The following is a 24,566-nucleotide window of genomic DNA, read 5'->3' on the forward strand; positions in this document are numbered from 1 at the left end:
CTGCATTCTTTTGTGGTTCCTCTTCCATTGAATCCAGATTATTTTCGCTGGCGTCTTTATTTCCCTTCTTACTTTTCTTTCTGGGGCGTTTCTTTGGTAAAGGTAAAGTTTCCATGAACGGATCACTACTAAAATAAAGAAGAAAAAATATATATTATTTTCTTTCCAAATATTTCGGTATAAAAAATGTACCTTGTATCTGAACGACTATCATTAATTCCTTCACAATCTGTGTATTCCATGTTAACCAATCCATCCGGCATCGAATGATCTTCATGATTTTCAATTGAACCTTCTCGGACATCATAATCTTCCGAATCTACATTTTCATTTCCAAATTCGTTGCTCTCTAATTGCGCTTTGTTTCCCAAAGATTCCTCTTCCTCCACGGACTGAATTCTCTTTAATAATTTCTCTAACTTTTCATTGGCTTGTCTGTATGATGTCAAAAATATATGGGTTTTTTGTAATTGTTCCACACATGCCAAGCACACAATCTTCGGTAAACTGTCTAGGAAGCCAATTTCAATTTGTGGTTCCAATTTTGTTAGTATTTCCATTATAGTGGGGCACGGCTCACAGTTACTACTGTCATTTAGTGGTTCATAAATACATTTGATGGCAGTTTTTGAATGGTCGCCATTGTTAGTGTTGGCTGCACACGTTCTGCACATTTCATTTAGGGGATTTAAAGAGGATTTGTTATTTTCCATTGTTTCCACGAACTTCTCTCTAAATTATATGTAACTTCTTAAGAACTGTTTTTCTTTTTAAATTTTGTTTACAACACAAAATCAGCTGATATAGGAAATAAATGTATATATGTGTGAGTGCGTAAGGTAACCGCATCGTTATTTTATACAATTCACATTTGAAATCCTATTTCTTTATTAAATTTTTAGTGAAGCCTATTTGGTCCTCTACTGATATGTAAAATATTTAAAAAATACTTTACTTTTGCAGTCCAAGGTCTATTTAAATATAAGCCAAGTTGTAGTAACAAAGAAAACAATACTATACTTGCAATTCACTTTGTAATGATTGCAATGAAATACAAATAAATTATTTAAATAATAACTTCAAAAAAATATGTTCAACGAACTTCTTCTAAATTGGTATCAAAACGTACCCGTAAAAATAAGAGATATATTTTAAATTCCGCCATTTGCCGCCATAATACCACAATGTGTTTATTTAGGGTATTTGCTTAATGTTTATATATATTCCGAAAAAAATATATGACCATCCCTAATATTTAATTTATTTTCCATAAAAATGTTGTTTTTATTATATAATTGTTATTCATCCATACACCTTATTAAATACCTCCCTGATAAATGTATTTGATTTATATACGAAAGGCGAACCTATAATTGTAATTCACTTTGGGGTGATCACACTGATAATCTTGTAAAATTCTGCCATTCCATCTATTTTTCGCGTTTCTAGTAACATTTTAAAAATATATCAAGTGAAAAGAACGACTTCTTGCATTTCTTTTTATTAATTATTTATCTAAATTCAAAATAATTAAAAAAGGGTGGTACAACTGTTTTGTTAGAGTTCGGTAGGAGATATCTTTATTACAAAATTTATATATATATATATATATAAATTTCCATATACATAAATTTTATTCTCTCTTATATCCATAATTAATCTTAAGATTATTTACTTCAATTTTACGAGCCTCCAAATATCTTTTGCGTGTCTCTTCATCGTCCATCTAAAAAAATATATTAAAATAGATCATTTTTTAATTGAAATTTCAAACTGATCAAAAATTTTCGAATAGAATATGTCAAATTAAATTAGCAGTTAAAATTATTGTTATTTCTAGTTCGAAACACTTAATTATTGCATATATTTTGCGTAGTATTATAATTAGATAATTTTAAAAAGTACAGTGAAAAAATCGAATAAATTTTGCGAATGGATTGATTTCAATTAAAAATTAACTCTTTTGAATTACATCTGAAAAAGATGGAATTAAAAAACAAGTATGTATGTAATAATAACTGTTACCGTATGTTTTAAAATATGTGCATTAATTTCCTTTATTGTTGGCAAACGCAATGGACAAAATTCACACAGATGAACGTTTTCACCCACATGCAATTTCATATGTTTGAATAAGTCGTTCCTTTGCAGAAATGCACGATCACAATAATGACACCCATGTGGTTTTTCCCCAGTATGAGTTAACGTATGGCGGTCAAGTGATGTTTTGCGAGCAAATCTGGTAGAAAGAGATAACGATTGCAGTATGTTCATACATATTTTCTGTATTCATGCACACACACATACATACCGTTGATCACACTCGACGCAAACGAAATTTTTTATTCCCGTATGCAAAAAACTATGGTTTTTCAATAAATAACTCTTATTGAACGCCAATCCACAAGTATCACAAACGAATGGTTTCTCCGTTTTGTGTACAAACATATGACCATGCAAATCACTTTTGTCAACAAATTTTTTTAGACACACCGGACATTGTTCCTTTTTTTCTCCACTATGTCGTCTCATGTGAGCATTTAGATTTGCCTGGGCTTTAAAAGTTTTTCCACACTCTGTACACAAAAATGGCGTTTCACCTGTAATATGAAATGAATACAAAACAAAGTTTTATTAGCAATATCCACACATATATGTATGTTATGTATAAAACAAAACTATATACAAAACATTACCTGAGTGTATACGCATATGTATGTTAACTTCGTATGGTTTGGCAAACTCTACAAGAAAGTGTAATATTTTTTTAATTCTATTTTTAACATACATTAAGCTAATTTCATTACTTTTTCCACATTGTGGGCATGGATGTTTCCGTTCTGCTTTTTTCCTTGGGGGTCTTATTCTTTTTATTCCCTTGTGGACTAACATATGGGCATGCAAATAATACTTCACTTTAAATGCCTTTCCACATTCAGTGCACACATGAGGCCTTTCATCTGTGTGTAAAAAAGCAAAGACCAAAAATGTACATATGCATGTTACAAACAATTTTAATGGTAAACTACAACTTACCGGAATGTGTGAGTAAATGATCGTTAAGCCTGTATCGTTTGGCAAATTCTAAAATAAATTAGATATTTAGACTATAGATATTCGATATGTGATTTGTTTTACCTCTGCCGCAATATCCACATTCAAATCGTTTTTTCTTTTCAGTGTCTGTCTTCAGAAAGTAAGTTGTTCCCTTGTAAGAAAATTGTTTTCTATCATCAAATGAATCCTTCTCTATGGACTCTTCAATATTATTTGGCAATGGATCTATGCCTATTGTAGAGTTATTACTGAAATAAAATACATAATTTCATAAAATATAAACTATTGATTAAATGGTAATATTTATTTTTACCTTTCGTCTAAGGTATTGTGGCCTTCATTGGATTCTGAATCTGATGAGTTTATTTCTATCATTTTTTCGGATTTTTCATCATCGGCTCTATGATTTTCTATATGGGAAGATTTGTCACATTCATCAGAATCCGATAATTCTATTTCTGGTATATCCTTTTCTTCCACTCCATGGTTGTCTATATCTGTGGTAGCTTCAGCTTCGTTATCATTGGCCGTTGATGCATTGTAGACCCCACTCTCGTGTAGAAGTTCTGTATTTGTAATTAAGTTTGAATCTAGTATCTCTATTTCATTATTTTTTGTTAATGATGATGTATCCGCCGCATCTATCTCCGAATCTACTTCATCATCCAAGCTTGCCGCTGCTTCAATTTCCAATGATGCCAATTTATATGAATCAATGGCTTTTAGTAATTTCAATAGATTTTTATTAGCTTGTTTATATGTTTCCATAAAGTCATGGACTTGTTGCAACTGCTGTATGCACGTCCTGCACACCGTCTTGGGTAAATCATCTTGTTGGGTGATTTTAATTTCCGGTTGAATTGTTGTTAATATGTCGAATATCTTAGGGCTTCCAGAGCATTCATTTAGGGGAGCAAAAATGTCAATTGCATCCGTTTCAGGGACACCGATAACAGTTGTGTCCATTGCACATGTCCGGCAGAGGCTTTTTATGGAAAATATCGATGACTCCTTTTCATCCATTTTATAGGGCTTTAATTCTCAAATATGTTAGTTTTATAAACGAAAATGTCAGCTGGCATATACAAAGTTCAATATAATATATTCACTGAAATGAACTATATGTGTACTAGTTTACAGCAATACGAAAAAATAAACAAGATCGTTCAACGTTATTCACCACAATTATTAAAAACGGTTTAAATTAACATAAACATCATCATCATTAATTTTAATAAATTAAATATTTTTTTATAATATAGTATATTTATACCCATTGTAAAAGAATAAAAGATAGGACAACTTGGTGTGAATAACAAAAAAAAAAGAACTATGTAGGTAGTGGCTTCTTCTATACGCAACAGGTTGTGGTATTTATTTGACATGATTTCAACAAATAACAAAATATGTACGCGAATCCTGTAAAGAGTACCTTGAAATGTTTTTATTTACAGACGAACGGGTTGAAAAAACACATTTTCATTTCAATTAACTTTGAAATATGTTTCTAGTGTACAATTAATTTCAGACTCTAAATTTGTAATTGACCCATCCCTAAAGAATAAATGTATATCATCATAACAATGCAGTTTACTATATCATTTATGTACAGTATAAAAAGAAGTGGGCCAATATGGAGCCTTGCGGATCGCCCGTATTTATATCCTGTTGACTAGAAGAAACTCCCTTTAAAGAAACAAACTGTGTAAGACCAAAAATGTATGGATATATTTTTCAACTTCTCAATTAGCGTTATGTAATCTACCTTTTCGAAAACCTTTGACAAATCAAGAACTACAAGTACACCAAAATTACCAAAATCAATGTTCTCCTTAATAGAGTCGGTTAGATGTGTAACGGTACTATGGCCGGAATCGCAAAATCCAAATGGTAAATCATTTAACAACTTTTTGTCTTCGATATAACCTAATATTTAATACTTCATAAGAAGCTCAGCTACTTTAGATAATGCGGGAAGAATATTAATGGGTCGTAAATTGTCCATACCGAAAGATCCTTTAGCTTGAGGGATACCTCTACACGCGTTTTTTTCAGCATAAAGGAAAAGTAAAAGTTGTTATAATATTGTCAAAAATGTTTTAGAAAGTAAATAGACAAGTGAGGATAAATAATCTTGAGAAATTTTACAGGAAATACATCTGAACCTACGGCCTCAGATTTGACGGCACACAAAGCACGAAAAACATCTTCTACAAAGACACAAGAGATAGAAAATGCGTTACACTCACCAATATAGCTAGTAAGATCCACTGGTCTAGGAACTACGTTGAGATCTTTAACATCAACAAAAATCTCTTCAGAAATAAAGTCGTCATCCAAAGAGCCTCTAACGCGAATTTTCTTCCACATCTGGGAGTCATTTAAACCATCAACATAAAATTTCCTCCTCTCTCCTGAAAGCAGATTTTGCCTTATTTCTGTAAACACAACAACTTTCCAATTAGTAGGTGTTGGGTTCCTCAAATATTCAATATATGCCATATCACGTAATGATAGAGACAACAAAATTTCTTTAGACTTTAGACATACTACAATTTTGTCTACTACAAATAATGGGAACAAATGAGTACAACTCATTCATGGCATCATTAAGAGCTTGTATCTGTGAATTTGCATCCAAAGAAATATTGGAATAATCCATCCCAATCAATATGTTTGAAGTCACGATATTCTACGAAAGTTTCTTGAGGATACATAAAAAATCTATACATAAGGCAAAAATCAGCGAGTGATGAGAGATTGATGGGCATTGAAGTTGCCCAGTATATTCCACTAAAGCAGGACGACTTAAAAGCATAAAATCAATCAAGGACGACGATGTATGCTAAACATCAAAATGGGTAGGAAGAGTGTTATGGACGATTGTAAGTCGCAATCTCATTGATAAATCCCTCATTTTAGCTGATTTTGCAATGTTAAACAAAACCACAATAATATTACAATACATAGCGAAAAGGTCAGAGTGAGTCTCTTCAAACTTATCAACGTCGCCATGAGGCAAATATACAACACCAAAAAGAGTTTTGTCAATAAAAACCGACCCGCTAACTCCAAAATCCAAGGACCGATGAACTACTTTAAATTTGAAGTGATTTGAAATGAAGATTTCAACTCCCCCCACTCTAGACCTTGGACGATCATTTCGGACAAGTGTGTACCCAGGAATAGTGACTTAGATACCAAAAAAAAGTAAGACCACTTTCGCAAACAAGACTGCGTAATTCAATCAAATTTAAATGTCCAAAAGACATTTGGTTCTTAAACGACCTCAGCTCATTTCTTATATAATCAGATCTACTAATTAAATTAATTAATACTAATTAATTTTAACTTTCGTTATTATATTCTGTTCCTTCAATTTTATTATTATTGTTCGAGGGTCGAGAATATATTATATTCTGTTCCTTTTGTTGGCGTCTCCATTTGTTTGCATCCAAATACAACATATCGCCAATAATTTATTGGGCAAAATTTGGCAGAAATCGTTGTTCATCTTCAATGATCAAAAATAAATAAGTCTAGCGCCCAAAAATTTATACAATTTTACGTACAAGAGTTTTGTTACAGTTTATTACAATAAATATAGTATCGACAATAAACAAAAACATATACATATATACATATATATATTTGCATATACAACATAAATTTTATTCTCTCTTATATCCATAATTAATCTTAAGATTATTTACTTCAATTTTACGCGCCTCCAAATATCTTTTGCGTGTCTCTTCATCGTCGCTCTAAAAAAAGATATTAAAATAGATGATTTTTTTCAATTGAAATTTCAATCTGATTACTCAAAACAAAATAATTAAAATATATGTATTTCAAAATCAATTGTTTCGAATATGATAATTTTTAAAAAGTATAGTGAAATAATTCGAATAAATTTTGCAAATGGATTTATTTCAATTAAAAATTAACTTTTTGTTGAATCATATCTGAAAAAGATGGGATAAGAAAAAACAAGTATGTTATAATGACTGTTACCATATGTGTTAAAATATGTGCATTTATTTCCTTTACTGTTGGCAAACGCAATGGACAAAATTCACACAGATGAACGTTTTCACCCACATGCAATTTCATATGTTTGTATAAGTCGTTACTTTGCACAAATGCACGATCACAATAATGACACCCATGTGGTTTTTCCCCAGTATGAGTTAACGTATGGCGGTCAAGCATTGTTTTGCGAGCAAATCTGATGGACAAAGATAAAGATTGCAGTATGTTTATACATAGTTTCATGCACCCGCAGCACACACATACATACCGTTGATCACACTCGACGCAAACGTAATTTTTTATTCCCGCATGTAAAATAGTGTGTCTTTTCAATAAATAACGCTGATTGAATCTCAGTCCACAAGTATCACAAACGAATGGTTTCTCTTTTTTGTGTACAAACATATGACCAGTTATATCACTTTTGTCAATAAATTTTTTTAGACACACCGGACATTGTTCCTTTTTTTCTCCTGTATGTCGTCTCATGTGAGCATTTAGGCTTCCCTTGGATTTAAAAGCTTTTCCACATTCTGTACATAAAAATGGAGTTTCATCTGTAATATGAAATGAATATTAGCAACATCCACACATATATGTATGCTATGTATATAGCAAAACTATATACAAAAAATTACCTGAGTGTGTACGCATATGCACATTAACTACGTATCGTTTGGCAAACTCTACAAGAAAGTGTAATATATTTTCAATTTTTAACATACATTAAGCTAATTCCATTACTTTTTCCACACACTGGACATGAATGTTTCTTTTGTTCTTCATTATTTTCGGGGTTTTTCTTTGGGGGCCTAATTTTTTTTATTCCCTTGTGGACCAACATATGGGCATGCAAATAATACTTCACTTTAAATGCCTTTCCACATTCAGGGCACACATGTGGCATTTCATCTGTGTGTAAAAAAGCAAAAACAAAAATGTACAATGGTAATGGTTAATGGTAAACTACAACTTACCGGAGTGTATAAGTAAATGATTGTTAAGCCTGTATCGCTGTTTAAATTCTAAAATAAATTACGTTTTTTTTCTAAAGATATTACAATATGTGATTTGTTTTACCTTTACCGCAATATCCACATTAAAATCGTTTTTTCTTTGGCAATGGATCTATCTCTATTGTAGAGTTATTACTAAAACAAAATATATAATTTCATAAAATATCAACTATTGATTAAATGGAAATATTTTTTTACCTTTCGTCTAAGGTATTGTGGCCTTCATTGGATTCTGAATCTGATGAGTTTATCTCTATCATTTTTTCCGATTTTTCATCATCGGTTCTATGATTTTCTATATGGGAAGAGTTGTCACATTCCTCTGAATCCGATGATTCTATTTCTGGTATATCCTTTTCTTCCACTCCATGGTTGTTTATATCTGTTGTAGCTTCAGCTTCGTCATCATTGGTCGTTGATGAATTGTTGACCCCACTCTCGTGAAAAACTTCTATATTTGTAGTATCTAGTATCTCATTATTTTTTGTTAATGATAATGTATCCGCCATTGCCACGAAAAAGCCATCTGGCCAATAAATATCGCAACATGCCAAAACTACAAAAGTGTACTTCACATTATAAAACGTATCTTATAGCTATACAGTATATATCTTAATATAAATTATGAATTCTAAGTAACAAACTTTAAAGCATATTTAAATTCATTTTAAAACTAAACAGTTCATATACTAACATAATATATGGATTTTAATTAACAAACTACAAAGCAGAAAAGGCTCCCCAGCCATGTAAAAATAAAGCAGTAAAGACTATTGTTGGTAATATCTAAGCAAAAGAACTGAATAAAGTCGCATCTACCATTAAAAATTAAAAAAAAAAAATTAAAAAATACATTAGTCCAGCATGTAATTAACAGCAAAATCTTCAAACTTGCGTTGAAATACACTGCGCGAAAAAGAAAAATGTCGTAGTTCAACAGGAAGTTGATTCCACAAACGTGACGAACGAATAATAAAAGATCTTTCATATAAACAAGTGGAATAGCGCGGGAAAATTAACTGAGTGTTCCTGGTAGATCTAGAGAAAACAAGTCGATCACGCAGGACACCGGGAAGATCTAAAGTGACAGATTTATATAGAAATGAAATAACTCTTTTCTTTACGAAAACAGAAAACGGTACTCCTAGAAATTCAGCCGCATAAGCTGAAACATGATCTGATCGACGTAAATTATAAACGTACCTTACAACCATATTGAACAATTTTTCTATTTTGTTAAAATGCTCATGTGTGGTGCCAGATACAACTTCTATACCATAAGAAATAAGCGATATTAACAGAGAATTAGCAAGATTTCTCTTTACAAATCGTGGCAAATAGAATTCAGTTGAGTATAATTTTCGAAGAATATTCATTACTCTAGGGTATAGAGCATCAATATGAGCAGAAAAATCAAGTTTGCTATCAACAATAACTCCTAAGCACTTTATGCGATCAACGAACTCAATAATTAATCCATTAACACGTATATCTATACTATTGAGGCGACATAAAGGACCATATCCCATTGCTTTTGTCTTTGTAACATTTATTACTAGGTTATTATTACATAACCAACGCGATACTGCGGACAAGGTATTGTTAATGTTAAACTCCAATAGGGAACTAGATTTGCCATTAAAAAATAAGTGAATATCATCGGCATATAAAAACGGTCGACATCCGCTATTATGTAAACAGTTACCAATGTCATTCACGTATAAAACAAAAAGAAGGGGACCTAAAATTGAACCTTGAGGTACACCACTGTATATATTAAGTTTATTAGAAGTCTTGCCATTTAATGAAACATACTGGGAACGCCCAGACAAATAGGAGAGAACTAAATTACAAGCTGTATTATCAAAAGCATAATTAGATCGTAGTTTTTGAATTAGTCTCGAATAATCTACACAATCAAATGCCTTGGATAAGTCCAAGGCCACGAGAACACCACTTTCACCTCCATCAATTGTCTCTCTGATAAGATCAGTTAAGTCTACTAAGAATATGAATCAATTTCAATAGATTTTTATTGGCTTGTTTATATGTTTCCATAAAGTCATGGACTTTTTGCAATTGCTGTATGCAGGTCCTGCACACCGTCTTGGGTAAATCATCTTGTTGGTTGATTTTAATTTCCGGTTGAATTGTTGTTAATAGGTGTGTCTGGTTACTTTCCCTGCAGGAATTGTCCAGTAACTTCTTTCTGAGAGAGTAAGGTAGTTTTATTCTCTTTTGCAAGAAAAATGCGAAAAGTAAACAGACGGCATCCCTGCAGAAGCTTGCAACTAATCAGCTGATTTGTCAAAACAAACCAATTTGTCCGCCATTATAAAGAATTAAAAGAAAGAAAACACAACCAGTTTAACAAGTTTTTGAGCTATATTTTGTACCATTCCTACTTTTCACACAGAAATGTAAAAAAATAAGTTGGAAACCATCATAACTACCTTTCTGCATATCCAAATCCATATTTGGGCTTAATAATTTACTGCCACTGGCTACAGAGACACACTGATCTTCTTCCGTCATTTTTCTAAAAATGCTGGAAATAGTCTTTTATTTTCCTATTACATATTAATACTTACGTTTTTCTCGTTTTGTAAAGTTTTTCTCCAAAAGCAATTAGTCTTGCTAATTCCAAAAAAAATTATTTTCAAATTGAAAGCACAAAAATAAATAAACAAACAATAGAAAACATCTGATTGAATGTCGATGTATGAGAAGAAGAAGAGTTGCAAGAGATTGCAAGAAGAAATTTTTCCAGCAAGAATTTGCAAACTCTCACTGAAAGAACTGTCAAAATTTCTCTCTCCAACCGCTCTCTTTTGCAGAACTTTTGGGTTAACAGACGACTTCCAGTAACAATTTGTAACAATTGTTACAAACTTTAGGGTAACCAGACACACCTAATATGTCGATTATCTTAGGGCTTCCAGAGCATTCATTTAGGGTGGCAAAAATGTCAATTGCATCCGCTTCCGGGACACCGATAACAGTTGTATCCATTGTACATGTCCGGCACAAACTTTTTATGGAAAATATCGATGACTCCTTTTCATCCATTTTCTCAAATACGTTAGTTTTATAAACAAAAACACCCGCTGGGTGCATATACAAAGTTCAATATAATCTATTCACTGAAATGAACTATATGTGTACTAGTTTACAGTAATACGCAAAATTAAACAAGATCGTTCAACGTTATTCACCACAAAAATTATATACGGCTCCCAAAGGTGTTAATAAATTATAGCAATTAAAGGCCGCCATATAACGTTTTTATTCATTTAAATAAATTAAATAATTTTTTAATATAGTATATTTATACCCATAGTACAAGGCATGGCATAATTATACAAGGTAGTCTCATGCAGTCATATGTTTCAAATTTTTTCATAAATATGTCTTTGATCAGCTTTCAAAATTTAAATGAAAATATCTTCCTTTGAAATGTACGCATATCATGTGCTCATTTTGAATAATATTTTTAAGTTCCCGGCCATAAAACCTATAAATATAAGTTGTAACACCCATATATAAATCTTGAGAACAATGTTCAGCTTTATAAAAGATATTTTGTTTAACTTATTGAAAATATGTCAATCGATATAGATAAAATTTTAAACGCAATAGTTTGTTGCGTTTATTTGACATGATTTCTATAAATAACAAAATAGGCGATTTTATTATTATCGTAATTTGACATTTATTTACACGGCAATTATTTTGTACAATCATATTTCTTCCACCAATCGGCAAACATTTTAACTTTCGTTATTATATTCTGTTCCTTTTGTTGGCGTCTCCATTTGTTTGCATCCAAATGCAACATACCGCCAATAATTTCTTGGGCGAAATTTGGCGGAAATCGTTGTTCATCTTCAATGACGTGAGCAAACCCAGTATCCATGCCAAAGTTTACCCAAAAATATGGCAGACCCTTGGGTATACTGCTACGCAGTGATTTGTTGCGCAACGAAACCAACTGTTTGTTGACACACCATTCATGTTCCGATTCCTCAATGGCTTTCTTGAAATAGAACGGTGCCATTTCACCCTCGGATTCTTTGATGGGTATACAATGTATTACAAGATGCGGACGTCTATGCAGTCTATTGGCAATTTCAAAGAAAATCACATCCTTACGCTGGGCAGCAAACATTCTCGTCAATGCCTTACGGAAATCATTTATCTCCTCCCAGGTGTCTTCGTCTAATTGCGTACAACATGTGGCATGGTGGGTGGGTATAATCATACAATGACCCGTCTGAAGTCCCTGATACCATGGTAATGCCAGATATACCTTGTCTCCCACGGACACCAACAGTTCCTTTTGCATTTTTGTGGAATCAAAACATCTGTCGCAATTATCCAACACAGCCTCCATTCTTTGATGCTCTCGTATAGCACGATCACGTTCTCTACGCGCCTCTCGCGATGTATCATCTTTGCAGATCTTTTCGGCGAATATATCTTCCAAATCGTCATTAGGATTTTTATTTTTAGCGGCTAGATCTGCAAATTCCAAATTAGCCTGGGACGCGGTGGTATATTTTTCCCGTTCAAACATTTGCTTAATGTCATAGCGATCATCATCGGCAAAGTAACGGACACGCTGGCCCTCGTCATCATGGGTCTTGACACGTTTTTGTTTCTTTTTGCCGCCATACAAATCTCTGGGATCAACAAATTTCGAGGCGGGCAAAGGACGACTTTGTCCCGATTGATCAGTGTGTGTGAGCAGAACATGCTCCTCAGCCTTTTTCTTGGATTTCTCTCTATTTTGTTGGCGGCTCTCAGCGATTTCCGATTTTTTTCTTTCCTTAAATAGATTTCTTTGTACTCTTGCCTTTTCCAATTTTTCACGCATTTCTTCAACGGCCGCCGTATTACCCATAATTTCGGCTTTAAGTATCTTCGCTGCTAATTCGTTCATTTGTTGATCTGTTAGGAAATCGGAAGTGGAAACACTTTCTTTCTTTTCCGTATTATGATTGTCATGATCGTCGTTGTCCGACGAAGATGAAGAACTCTCACTTGGCGGTGTAGCTGATCGTTTCCTAGCAGAAGTTGTGACCGGAGGAGGTTTACTCTCCTTCAATTGTTCTTTGGTATCACCACCGGGTTTCCTCCATCCTCTAGAAGAGCTTTGAGATGTTGATGACCTTACGGAATGACGATTTGAATCATCATGATCATCGTCATCTCGGGGTTTCTGAAAGCCAGGTAAACCTGTACCCGTTATTTTCCAATATGGATTTAATTCTCTGCTACTCTTTGCAGGATCGTATGTATCGATTTGTTGTTTTTCTTGTGACTTATTTGGACGTTCGCGTGAATATGTCTTCAACATTAGGGCATCTGTCATCCAGCTGTCTCGCTGCAAAGAAACTTCAGCCTTGGGTGCCTCTACCCATTTTTCCTGCTCACAATCTTCATCTTCACTATCACTACTAGTGGGGGAGCTGTCACTTTTTGGTTTCTTCATCTTGCTGGCTTTCTTCTTTTTACTCTTCTTGGATGAGGATTTCTTTGATTTCTTGTGTTTTTTCTTCTTCTCCGACGACGACGATGAATCTGACGATCTGCTTTCACTTGAAGACGAATCATCATCGCTATCACTACTGCTTCTCTCATCGGAACTAGACTGATGTTTATGCTTTTTCCTGGACTTGGACTTTTTGTTTTTGGAACTTTTCTTTTTATCCTTTTTATTTTTGTGTTTGCTCAGCTCTTTTTCCTTCTTCTTAAGTTTCTTTTCCACTGCCGGATGTATCCAGTTGGTCTCACCTTTCAATTGTTTGCTAGCTTCTCGTTCAGCCCTTTGAACTGCACGCTTCTTGGCTTCTTCCAGCATCGCCTCTCGTGCCTCACGCAATTCTGCGCGGGCTTTATCTTTTTCTCGGGCACTTTCAAATTGTATGTAGCTCATTTTGTAGGAATCTTTTTCCGGTTATACGGTTTGGATATGGAAGCAATACCTTTCAACGTTTTGAAATGAAAGAGGAAACAGTGAAGAAAGAGTGATAAACGATAAAAGTTAAGAATCAAAATAAAATGAAAATGAAATTTAGGGCTAGCAAATGATGAAAAGCAACCTTGTTAGGGATATCTCAATCGTTTGCAATAATTGAGTGAATTTATGCATCTTCTTGATTGCAATTCACTTTTAAATGATAACACTGACAACTAATGAACTAATTTCTTTATGTTGTTTGTCATAGAATTGTAAATTAAATAGAGGAAATCGATTAAGAAATATAATAATGTAATAATATAATATAAAATTAATTATATATAAAGTTGTTAATCCTGTATTAGATTTAGCTATTGTATAATAGCTAAATCTAATACAATTGATAACAATGCCAGAAATGAACAGAAAAGTATAAATTTGCGACATTACAAATTGAAATTTGAAAGAGAGTATTGTTTAGAATACTATGCCATTTTTTTTAAATAAATTCAAATAATATTTATCTCTTTAAAATATGAAATAAACATTTTGTGGTATTTTTTATCAGCTGTCGTACTATTACTGGGCAAATATTTTTAATTTTAACGTATTCTGTGGCATACTTTAAGGAAAACTCTTTATTTTTTGGTGCAAAAACAGGGTTGTATTTAAAATTATCTCCGTTTAGCATAGAGGCGCGATTAGACTATGCCTTCTAAATCGATTCGATTTGGTACCAAATCTAAGAAGTTTAGACTAGTATTAAAATGATATAAAGTTGATTCGTCATCTAATTTCTAATAATTTCATAATTTCTGTCGCAATTTTGACCATTTTCAATTAAAATTTTTTACAATTTTTTATGAATTTTTGACATAATGGGAATAATTGTTTTAAATTGTAGTAGATTTAGTATAAATTACGGTAACGTATTTTGTAGCATACTTTAAGGAGAAGTCAATACTTTTTTTAGATTCAGTATAAATTACGGTAACGTATTTTGTAGCATACTTTAAGGAGAAGTCTATATTTTTTGTGCAAAAGCAGGGTTGTATTTTTCTCTAAAATTAGAATTGGATCTCGAGCAAATTAAAACTGATTAAAACAACAAACAAATTGGCGCAAACTAAAAAACAGCATTTTTATTGGAAAAATGGATAACAAGCGTTTTCTTCGTCCATTTTGGTATTTAATGATACAAAATCAAAATAAAATTCACAAAATAATCAATTTTCTTGAGAACTATTTTTTGTTTGTTTACAAAACATAACAAAACAGCTGATTAAATATCAGCTGATGGTACAAGAAAATTCTTACTGAGTAAATTTTCCTTGTAAGAATTTGCAAATACTCAGTAACACAACTGTCAAATCTGCTCTCTCAATTCACTCTCTTTTACTGGACTTTTGGGTAAACGAACAACATTTTGTAATAATTTGTACAAATTCGTACAAATTATTGAGTAAAGGAACGAACCTATTTTTTAATTGAATTATGAATTGTGTTTCAATCAAAATAATCTTGATATTCTATTATTTGTGGGCAATTTTTATCAGCTCAAGTTTGAAAAAATATGTTTTTTTTTAAATTATATCCAAAACTTGTAAAATATTTTGTAATTGTATTAAATTCAAATTTAATATAAAACAATTGTCGGAAAATATCTTCGCAATTTATGTTGAACTTGTATTTCAATCGTCTTTGAAATCCAAAATAATCTTGATAATTAATTATTAATTGTGCGCAATATTTTCTTAATTGATTAAGTTTGGAAAAATGTGTCATATAAGCATATGTTTTAAGTTAATAACATTTATGATTTCATTATCAACATACACTAAACATGGTATAATTATTACATGGTAGGGCATAACTAACATCTGATTACAATTTATTTCAATGAAATTAAAATATATATTTTGTGTTTATGTGTGTATTGCTTTGAATACTATGCCAAATAAATTTAAATTGAAATGAAATTTGTACAAATTTAATTGAAATGAAAGAGATTTTTTACCGCGTTCGTCTGGAAGCAATGACATTTTTATAGATGAAACAAACATTTCATAACCTTTCATTAATTTTCCGCATTTTTAGTTCATGTGTTAAAAAAATGAAATAAACACAACAACCTGTTGCTTATATATATTTTATTATTGACATTAGAAGCCAATACCTGCATAGTTGTTTTTGTTATTCATCTCTAATATATTTTCATTAAATTTCATTTTACGTTATCTTTTATTTAAGTAAATAAAAATAAACATCTTTGTGTGTACAGTACTTCCCTCAATAACGGTCAATTATTCATTGACTTTCTGAACACTTCCCATAAGAAAATCGCTCAGCTGTTAACATTGTCAAATATTAACTGCAGCCAACTTAACTCAACATGTCCTTTCTTCCGGTTCTCTCTGTCAAGCAAGGTATGAATTGCTGAGAAATTTTAGAAAATTTATTAAAAAAATCACATTGTATGCGAAAAAATGTAAAAAACGAATAAAAATGTGACAGAATATGTGGTAAACATTTGTGTTGTGTTAATGTGAATCATTTTCTATGTCATAAATGCAATAAATGTTGCGAAACAAAGCAATCTGAAACTATTGTCCACATGTGACAAGAAACAACATGCATTTTCGTGTTGTATACAATGTGAAGATAATTGTAGTGGGAAGGTGTGTGCTTGGAGAATGTGTTACTAATTGTGGAATAAATTTTCTTGTCTTGTTGTAGATGCCCGGCGTTACTGTAAAAGATATTGATCAACACGCTTGCGTCAAGGCTGTTGCCAGCTTCTTGAAGAAGTAAGTTTTTTATTCAATGTAATAATTATGTTTTGTGTATTAATGTGTGTGTTTTCTTTGTTTTCATAGGACTGGTAAACTAAAGGTGCCCGACCAAATGGACATCATCAAGACCGCCAAATACAAGGAATTGGCTCCTTATGATCCCGACTGGTTCTACATCCGTTGTGCTTCAATTTTGCGTCACTTGTATCACCGCAGTCCCGCTGGTGTTGGTTCCATCACCAAGATCTACGGTGGCCGCAAACGTAACGGTGTCCACCCATCTCACTTCTGCCGTGCCGCCGACGGTGCTGCCCGCAAAGCTTTGCAAGCCTTGGAACACGCCCGCCTTATCGAAAAGCACCCCGATGGTGGCCGCAAATTGACCCCAATTGGTCAACGTGATTTGGATCGCATTGCCAACCAAATTGTCACCAAGCAACGTGAAGCTACCAAGGTAGCTGGCCCTATTGTCATTTCTGAAAACTAAAAAAAAGTTGACAAGAGAAATAAAAAATAGTTGATACTTTTTTTTTTAAATTAAAAAAAAAAATTGCTAATTTGTGACTTTATTTGAAGTGTAAAATGGAGTGTTATTGAGATAACATGGTGTGTGTGACACTAAACCGGAATATTGATGGCTATCATCTGCATAGAGGGTATATTATATGTAAACAATATGTTTTGTAATAACATCATCAATTTTAAATTTAATTTATTTACATGCATTGAGACCTAGGCCAAGGTGGCAAGAAGCACCTATAGCTAGAGTTGGATTTAAAAAAGTTATTCCATTGTACTATCTTACAAAAAAAAAAAACTGGGCTTTGCAAGAAATGAAAATGTTTTACATTAGAAATTTATCCCCATATAGTATTAGCGTTTATATTAATGATGACAATCGAAATATTTAAATGGCTTATTAAGCGTAGAATTATATTTTTATTATTGCAAGGATTAAATTGCATAATGAAAAATCTGTGGGCCTAATTATAGTTAAAGCCTTAGAAAATATGGAAAAAAATTCCAAAACCAAAAAATGTACATAAAACCTTGCCTTTGGACGAAAACCTTCACAATACCAAAAATACCTCTCTGGCCATTGAAAATAAAAATGCAGGCAAATAGTTTGTAAAATTATAAAAAAAAAATTGTAAAAAATTCCGTCATTTGGAGAAACATTTTTCAGATCGGCAAGGTGATAGTTATGCAAATCACATCCTCTTCGTCTAGTCTAGAACCCTTAAATAGCCAAAATCGGTCGTTACCCTTTCACGAAGGCGATGTAAAAATTTAAGTTACCAAAATACAAAATTTTGGATTGAAAAATACGAACCAATGTCGAAAATTGGACTTGAATTAACAAATTAATTGGACTTGAATTAACAAATTATAGTCTGGCAGGAAAAATTTCAAAATTTTTGTTTCAAAATTTTAGTTTGAAAAATATGCACCTGTCGAAAAATTTCTTGGTTGTAAATTTTTAAAAATTCAGAATATTCAAAATCTTTCATTGCCCGCACATTAGGGACTATATCAAAACATGGAGCAACATTGAAATTTTTTTGCAAGTCCGTTTTTTATCCTTTTAGGAATCCGAAATGCCATATTGGAGAATTTTTGGTTGTAAAATACGGCTAGGACCCTTCATTCGCCAATTAGGGTGCCAAAAATCGTTCCTGACCTTGCATAACGTCTAAGTCAAAATATGCACCAATATGGACAAATTTCTGCCAGACTTATTTTATCATTTGTGGAATCGAAATGACAAATTTTAGGACTTTCTGGTGATAAAAATACTGAAGGAATTTATGTACAAATATCTACATGAACCCGAAATGTCAAATCACATCCACTTCGGTCGAGGACTCTAAAAATACCGAAAATGTTTCTGTTAAAATCCAAAATGCCGAATTAAAGAATTTTTGGTTTTAAATTCGGTAGTTATGTCAAAAGATTCTCAAGATTTGTCAAATTGTCGGCAAGTTAATCGTTTAGCCCCCCCAAGAACCGGAAATGTCAAATTACCTCCACTTCGGTTGAGTCAGTAGGACCCTCAGAATACCGAAATCTTTCGTAACCCTATGTCAAAACATGAACCAATGTAGATTTTTTTTAATCCCAAAAATGCTATATTAGAGAACTTTTGGTTTTAAATACAGCAAGAACAATCCGCTTTGTTCCAATTTAAATTCCCCTAGATGTTAAAAATCGTTAGTGGTCCCTTCGTTGTCTCTTTGTCTAAACGTGGATTAGTATAGAAACATTTCTGCCAGATTTTTTTTATCATTTCAGAATTTTTTGTAATTTTACTACATAAAATTCTGAAATGATAAAAAACGTCTGGCTATTTTTTTAAAATTCCAAAAATCCATAATGCCAAAATACATGTACATCCGTTCAGAATGTGTTTAAATTTACATTACAGGCACCTCTCAGAAAATTTTGAAATTTTTACTTTATGTAGCCCTTGTTGCGTGGGTGGGATGAATGACTCCTTTTTTCTAGGGCGGCGCTATTCAAACTGTTTCGCCTGCAACGGTTGAAACACAGCCACTCGTTTGGGCCAATAAAAGGGATTAATGGACTCCGCCAAAAATATTTTTTTTAAATTAAAAATCACCAATAACTTATTTGACGCGCGCGCTCTGCATGTGAATCCCGGACTGAAGAGACTGAGGAAACGAACAGTGTAGCCACATCAATAAAAAAATAAGGCTGTGTTCAGTGTACATATTACTACGTTTTTATCAACCCTGAAAAAGGGTAGCCATTTAGTGCAACATTCGCCATTAAATGTATTTTCCTAAAAATTATTGGAAAATTTATGAAAATGGAGGAAAATGTAGGCTCTATAAATAAGGGTAGGAGCAAGACTATAGCTTTAGTCTGATATTAACCGCCACAGGCCAGAATATTGTGCGTCCCCAACGTTAGAAAAAAAAACCATAAAACTAACAAAAAACACAACGACAATCAATTATATTGCAGTTTTTATTTGTGATCTTGTTAACGGGTGGAATCAAAAAATTACCGTGAGTGTCTTTAGTTGTTTTGTGTTTTGTGATGGTAAAGAGGAGATATATTTTTTTGGTAGGTTCCCCCCCTCAGGAAAATCTCAACATCACTCTGCTACTGGCCTCCAGTATTCCCAAGTGGGGGCCAGCGATATTTTTTTTGGATCTCCAACGAGCCTTTTGTGTTGTGTGTGTGGATGTGTGGCCTTTCAGCTGTTTTTGCCAGCAGCAACATAAACCAAATTTTGTGTGGCCGATGGTAATCTAAATCCTCCTTTATTTTTTGGCCGGAACAGAGGTAACGGTGCTACTCAGCTAAGATAGGCGGTTATCTGGAAGTATATCAAAAGAAATATAAGAAAGCGATAAATTTTAATACCTACAATGAGTTGGGAATAAACCCATGCCTTTAGCCTTAAATGGATTCCCAAAGAAATATTTTTAAAATTCGTTAATATTGATAATTATTATAAGACAAATTATTTAAGTGTATCTTGTGTTGTCCTTGTGTATGTCAACTTTTTATTTGAATTTGTAAGGATTTGTGATTTGACTCCAGATTGTTTTTAAGTGTTTAAAGGTCATATAATTCTCTGAAGGAAGACTAGGGATTCGTCGTATATAGTTTTAACGCCGGATTGGCCTATTCAACCATTATAAACGAGCTCCTTTATAATAGGGACTTGATGAGTAGTTTTTAAAGTGTTATTTAAAAAAGAATCTCTAGCGTTTCAAAGAGGAAATTTTAATATCGAATTTGTTTTTGTTTCATTGATATATTGAGTGATCTGGGGTTGAAGAATCCAAGACAGGTTTTTTTGTTTTAAGGCTTATATTATAAGAATAAATGTAATATGTTTTGATTTTGTTACCATAACTAATATGTTTTAATTGTTCTTTTAGAGAGGATTCTAAGAAGGTGATGAGGTGAGTGTGTGTGTGTTTGCGGGGTTTCCAATAATATTGATACGTTGGAACGTTTGGAAACCATGGTTGGGAGGGCAAAATGTGAGAGTAAAACATCTATACTCTCTTATCAAGGCAGGTGTTGTGTTTTGAATGTAATGTGTTTGTTTATTTGAATAGTAAAGTCTCATTTTCGTGTTCGCCCCTGATGGGCTAGAGATGTGGACGGGTTGAGGACCATAGCCCAGAGACCGCTAACTAGCCGGAAGGTCCCCTCTAGCGCCGCCTAACAGGGAGTCGTAACACCCTTTACTTTACTTTATGTAGCCCTTTCGATGCTGATTATTGCAAAATATTTCTTTCAGGGTGAAATAAATACTTCCAGTGGTATGGAGATACAATATTTCTTTTTAATATTGATTATTACAAAATGTTTCTTTTCAGGGGGAATTTATTACTTCCAGTGATATGGAGCTGCAGTATTTTAAGAATAACCCCACTTTTTATAAAATATCTGGGAATACCACTCGGAAACATAAGAAAATTTTATTTCTTTTAATTTAATAGCATCCTTCCGCTGCTGATTACAACGAAATTATAATTACTTTATTTAAATAAAAAAAACCTAATCACCACTATTTTTAAAATTTTTGAACCTAGGAAATGCGAATTCCCAAAAAAGCAATTTCGGACTCGTACTGAATTTTCTATGGTGATTTCAATCCAAAAATTTCTAGAATATCAATTTTCATTTTTATCAAAAAATAACAATTTTAATAATATTTTTTTTTTCTTTTTTATTTAAACATTTAAAAATTACTTCTTATACAAAATTTCTCTATTGAGCCTATGCAATAAGTCCGCTTGGACTAATTGCCGGTAGCTGGTTGGTTAACTTATAAATATTTCTTATACAAAATTTCTCTACTGAGCCTATGCAATAAGTCCGGCAGGGACTAAGTCGCAATGGTTTTTATTTTGTGTGGATTATTCTTTATACAAAATTTCTCTATTGAGCCTATGCAATATGTCTCTAATTCGACATGCATTACATACTTAAATCTAAACTTATAAACTAATTTTTATACAAAATTTCTCTATTGAGCCTACGCAAGAAGTTAGCATTTTTTTAAATATATTTTTTTTTTGTCATTTCAAACACCGTGTTATTTCTTTTCTTCCACAAATCTTCTTGCAAAGGAAATGGTATGGTACCAAAATCTAGTTCCTCCCTACTAGAAGCACTAACATTGCAGATTTATTTGATTTTTTTTCTTTGTCTTACTTCAAATAGTTTTATTTCAATATATTATATTTAAAATACACATACCAAACAGTGTATAGAAACTTATACTAATTATTGTGGATCTGCAATATAATGCGTTTTCACAGCTACTTCTAGACCCGGTCCAGAGCCTCTACCATAACAATGCTGTTACCACGAATGACAACCATACCAATATTATTACGAGTACTGTCTTTGCACTCCTCCACGGTTTCGTCGAGTACGACATTCATGAAGGGATCAAAACCTCGCAAAATGCCAGCTACAGAGCGACCGCCATTTAGTTTGAGCAACATCCGTTTGTCCATGTATCTGAAAATTTGCAAAGAAATTAGTGTTTTTCAAGTAAAATGGCTAGGACGCCGACGAACCAAAATTTGCCCTCTGAGTGACAAACATAATTTTGCCGAAAAATCCATCAATAAATGACAATAGTAATAAAAATGATATATTTACTTACTTTTTAAGTTCTGGAGGGTGAGCCTTGGACATTTTTAATCGTGTTTTTGCAGAAAAATTATAAAAACTAAATGCAAACTATCAAGAATAATCAAGCCGGAATGGCGTGTGTGTCGGAAAAGTCAAATCGATTAATCGGTACATTTTGTCATCACTGAAACGATTAACCGTGCGTTGCAGAGTTGCAATTACACGTTACCAACTTATATTTAACAGCAGCATTCTTAAAGAATGCTGTGTGTCAAAGGTTGACATTTTGTAATAATGATAGAGTTTAGTATTCACTATCAGTTTTGATGATTTTAGTGGATGCTTGACGAGTGAAAAAACACGAACTGTCAAACTGGTAGTGTGTACGCTGCTTATAGTAAGTAATTAAGCTACGTTTACACATTATTTGATAGAAAGTGTGATTTATTTTTAATATTATATTAAGAGTTTCATAATTGTAGAGTTGTTCTGAATAGCTTAAGGTGTCTTGAGGAGTCGATTAGAATGCCAAGTATGCAGACATAATAGTACACTTGTAATGAACTGGATTTAGTAAATTCGGTGGATTTAAATTGTCAATTGCAATGCAAAAATGTCAAATAAAAGAAGTTAATCCGTCAAAAGTTTATAATGTACATGTCATCTGGCCGGCTACTTATAAATTACAATTTTTTCATATTGTGGCTTGTTATGCCAAAGTCATATACAAAATGTGTGACTGTGTGAGTAATGTTTTGAAATGTATTAGAAAATATATTCGAAAATCGATTTGTTTGAAGATGATTTTTACAACATTTGAAAGAAGAAATGTGTGATTTGTGAATGAAACAATGAAGTAAATCATATCCCCAACTAATTTTTCTCGTTTTTGATAAAATGTTAAAAATATGTCAAATGAAAAGAACGACTTGTCGCATTTGATTTCATTTATTCTGACCTTATTGCCCAAAAGGTAGATGTGTATTTTCTCCTTTCTTACAAAAGCTACCCTACCTTGTATAATTGTACCATGATAGAACCTGAATCTAAAACCACAAAATCCATCTGTCCGGAATTGTCACTAGGCTAATATATCTCTATGCTATAGTAAATCAAGAAAGAGATCTGACATATATTAACATAGAAACCATAACAGATCACTGCAATGTACAATTATTCAAGGTTGGCAACTTATAAATTTGCATTTGTTTTTTTATTCTGACATTACACTCCCCACAACGTAGAGGTGTATATTTTTTAGTTGACAAAAGAGAGCCTACCTTGTATAATTGTAACATGAGTGAAACCTTGTACACACTAAACATTTGAATGACAGCTTGGCAAAAATTATTCTCGTTTGGACTTTCATATATCTCATTGATAACAATATTCGCAGTTTTTGGGCAGACAGTTATCAATAGAACAGCTGACAGTTCCAGCTGATCATTTGTATAAGAATTAGAAACGATAAAACATACTATGTCAAACATAATCAAAATTAATACATTTAATTGAAATTAAAGAAATTTATTACAGCATTCGTCTGAAAAAATCAATTTTTATAGAATCAATTTATATGTTGGTAACATTATATTCATGGGACAATAAATAGTGCATTTAGTGCATTTAGCGCAGCTGATGTCTCGATTAACTGTTAAAGTAGGTAATTTCCATGATGCAATAATAAGGTGATGTATCAAAACAAAAACATTTGGTTTTGGTAGCATATATATTTCAAATGGCAGCACATCGGATTCAAGTAGAAATTACGCACTTTGACAGTTTATCAAGACATCAGCTGCTCTAAATGGACTACCTATTCATTGCGCCATGCTCCATTCGTGGTTTCTACTTGAATTCGATGTGCAATGTTGCCAACCATGTGAAATATTATAAGGAAAAATTTGACAGCTGGTCGAGACAAAAACAAAGAATTTTGTTTTGATACATCACCTTATTATTGCATCATTATTATATTTATATTACATCTGACAAAAAAAGCCACTATGTACAGTGTTGCTCTTTTGGTAGTCACCTAAAAATTGCCTACTTTTCATCTTTAATGTCCTACTA

The 24,566-nt window shown here is 32.5% G+C and overlaps 3 protein-coding genes across 3 annotated transcripts; 1 reads left to right on the forward strand and 2 right to left on the reverse strand.

Moving 5' to 3' along the window:
* Positions 1 to 11,832: 11,832 nt before the first annotated feature.
* On the reverse strand, positions 11,833 to 14,045 carry LOC133322056 (CWF19-like protein 2 homolog). The gene is made up of 3 exons (XM_061531123.1): positions 13,734 to 14,045; positions 13,605 to 13,688; positions 11,833 to 13,550 (listed from the first exon to the last, which is right to left on the reverse strand). The coding sequence occupies exons 1-3, from the start codon at positions 14,041 to 14,043 to the stop codon at positions 11,833 to 11,835; spliced, it is 2,112 nt and encodes a 703-aa protein (XP_061387107.1). The 5' UTR covers positions 14,044 to 14,045.
* A 2,360-nt stretch (positions 14,046 to 16,405) lies between these two features.
* On the forward strand, positions 16,406 to 17,392 carry LOC133322053 (small ribosomal subunit protein eS19A). The gene is made up of 3 exons (XM_061531120.1): positions 16,406 to 16,493; positions 16,804 to 16,874; positions 16,944 to 17,392. The coding sequence occupies exons 2-3, from the start codon at positions 16,804 to 16,806 to the stop codon at positions 17,344 to 17,346; spliced, it is 474 nt and encodes a 157-aa protein (XP_061387104.1). The 5' UTR covers positions 16,406 to 16,493; the 3' UTR covers positions 17,347 to 17,392.
* A 4,779-nt stretch (positions 17,393 to 22,171) lies between these two features.
* On the reverse strand, positions 22,172 to 22,556 carry LOC133322058 (probable small nuclear ribonucleoprotein G). Its single transcript, XM_061531125.1, has 2 exons — positions 22,525 to 22,556; positions 22,172 to 22,376 (listed from the first exon to the last, which is right to left on the reverse strand). Exons 1-2 carry the CDS (start codon positions 22,554 to 22,556, stop codon positions 22,178 to 22,180), a joined length of 231 nt encoding a protein of 76 aa, XP_061387109.1. The 3' UTR covers positions 22,172 to 22,177.
* Positions 22,557 to 24,566: the final 2,010 nt, after the last annotated feature.

This window comes from Musca vetustissima, unplaced genomic scaffold (genome assembly GCF_032173495.1).
Source record: "Musca vetustissima isolate MV318-11 ecotype Yass unplaced genomic scaffold, APGP_CSIRO_Mvet_v1 utg61444, whole genome shotgun sequence".
Classification (NCBI taxonomy): domain Eukaryota; kingdom Metazoa; phylum Arthropoda; class Insecta; order Diptera; family Muscidae; genus Musca; species Musca vetustissima.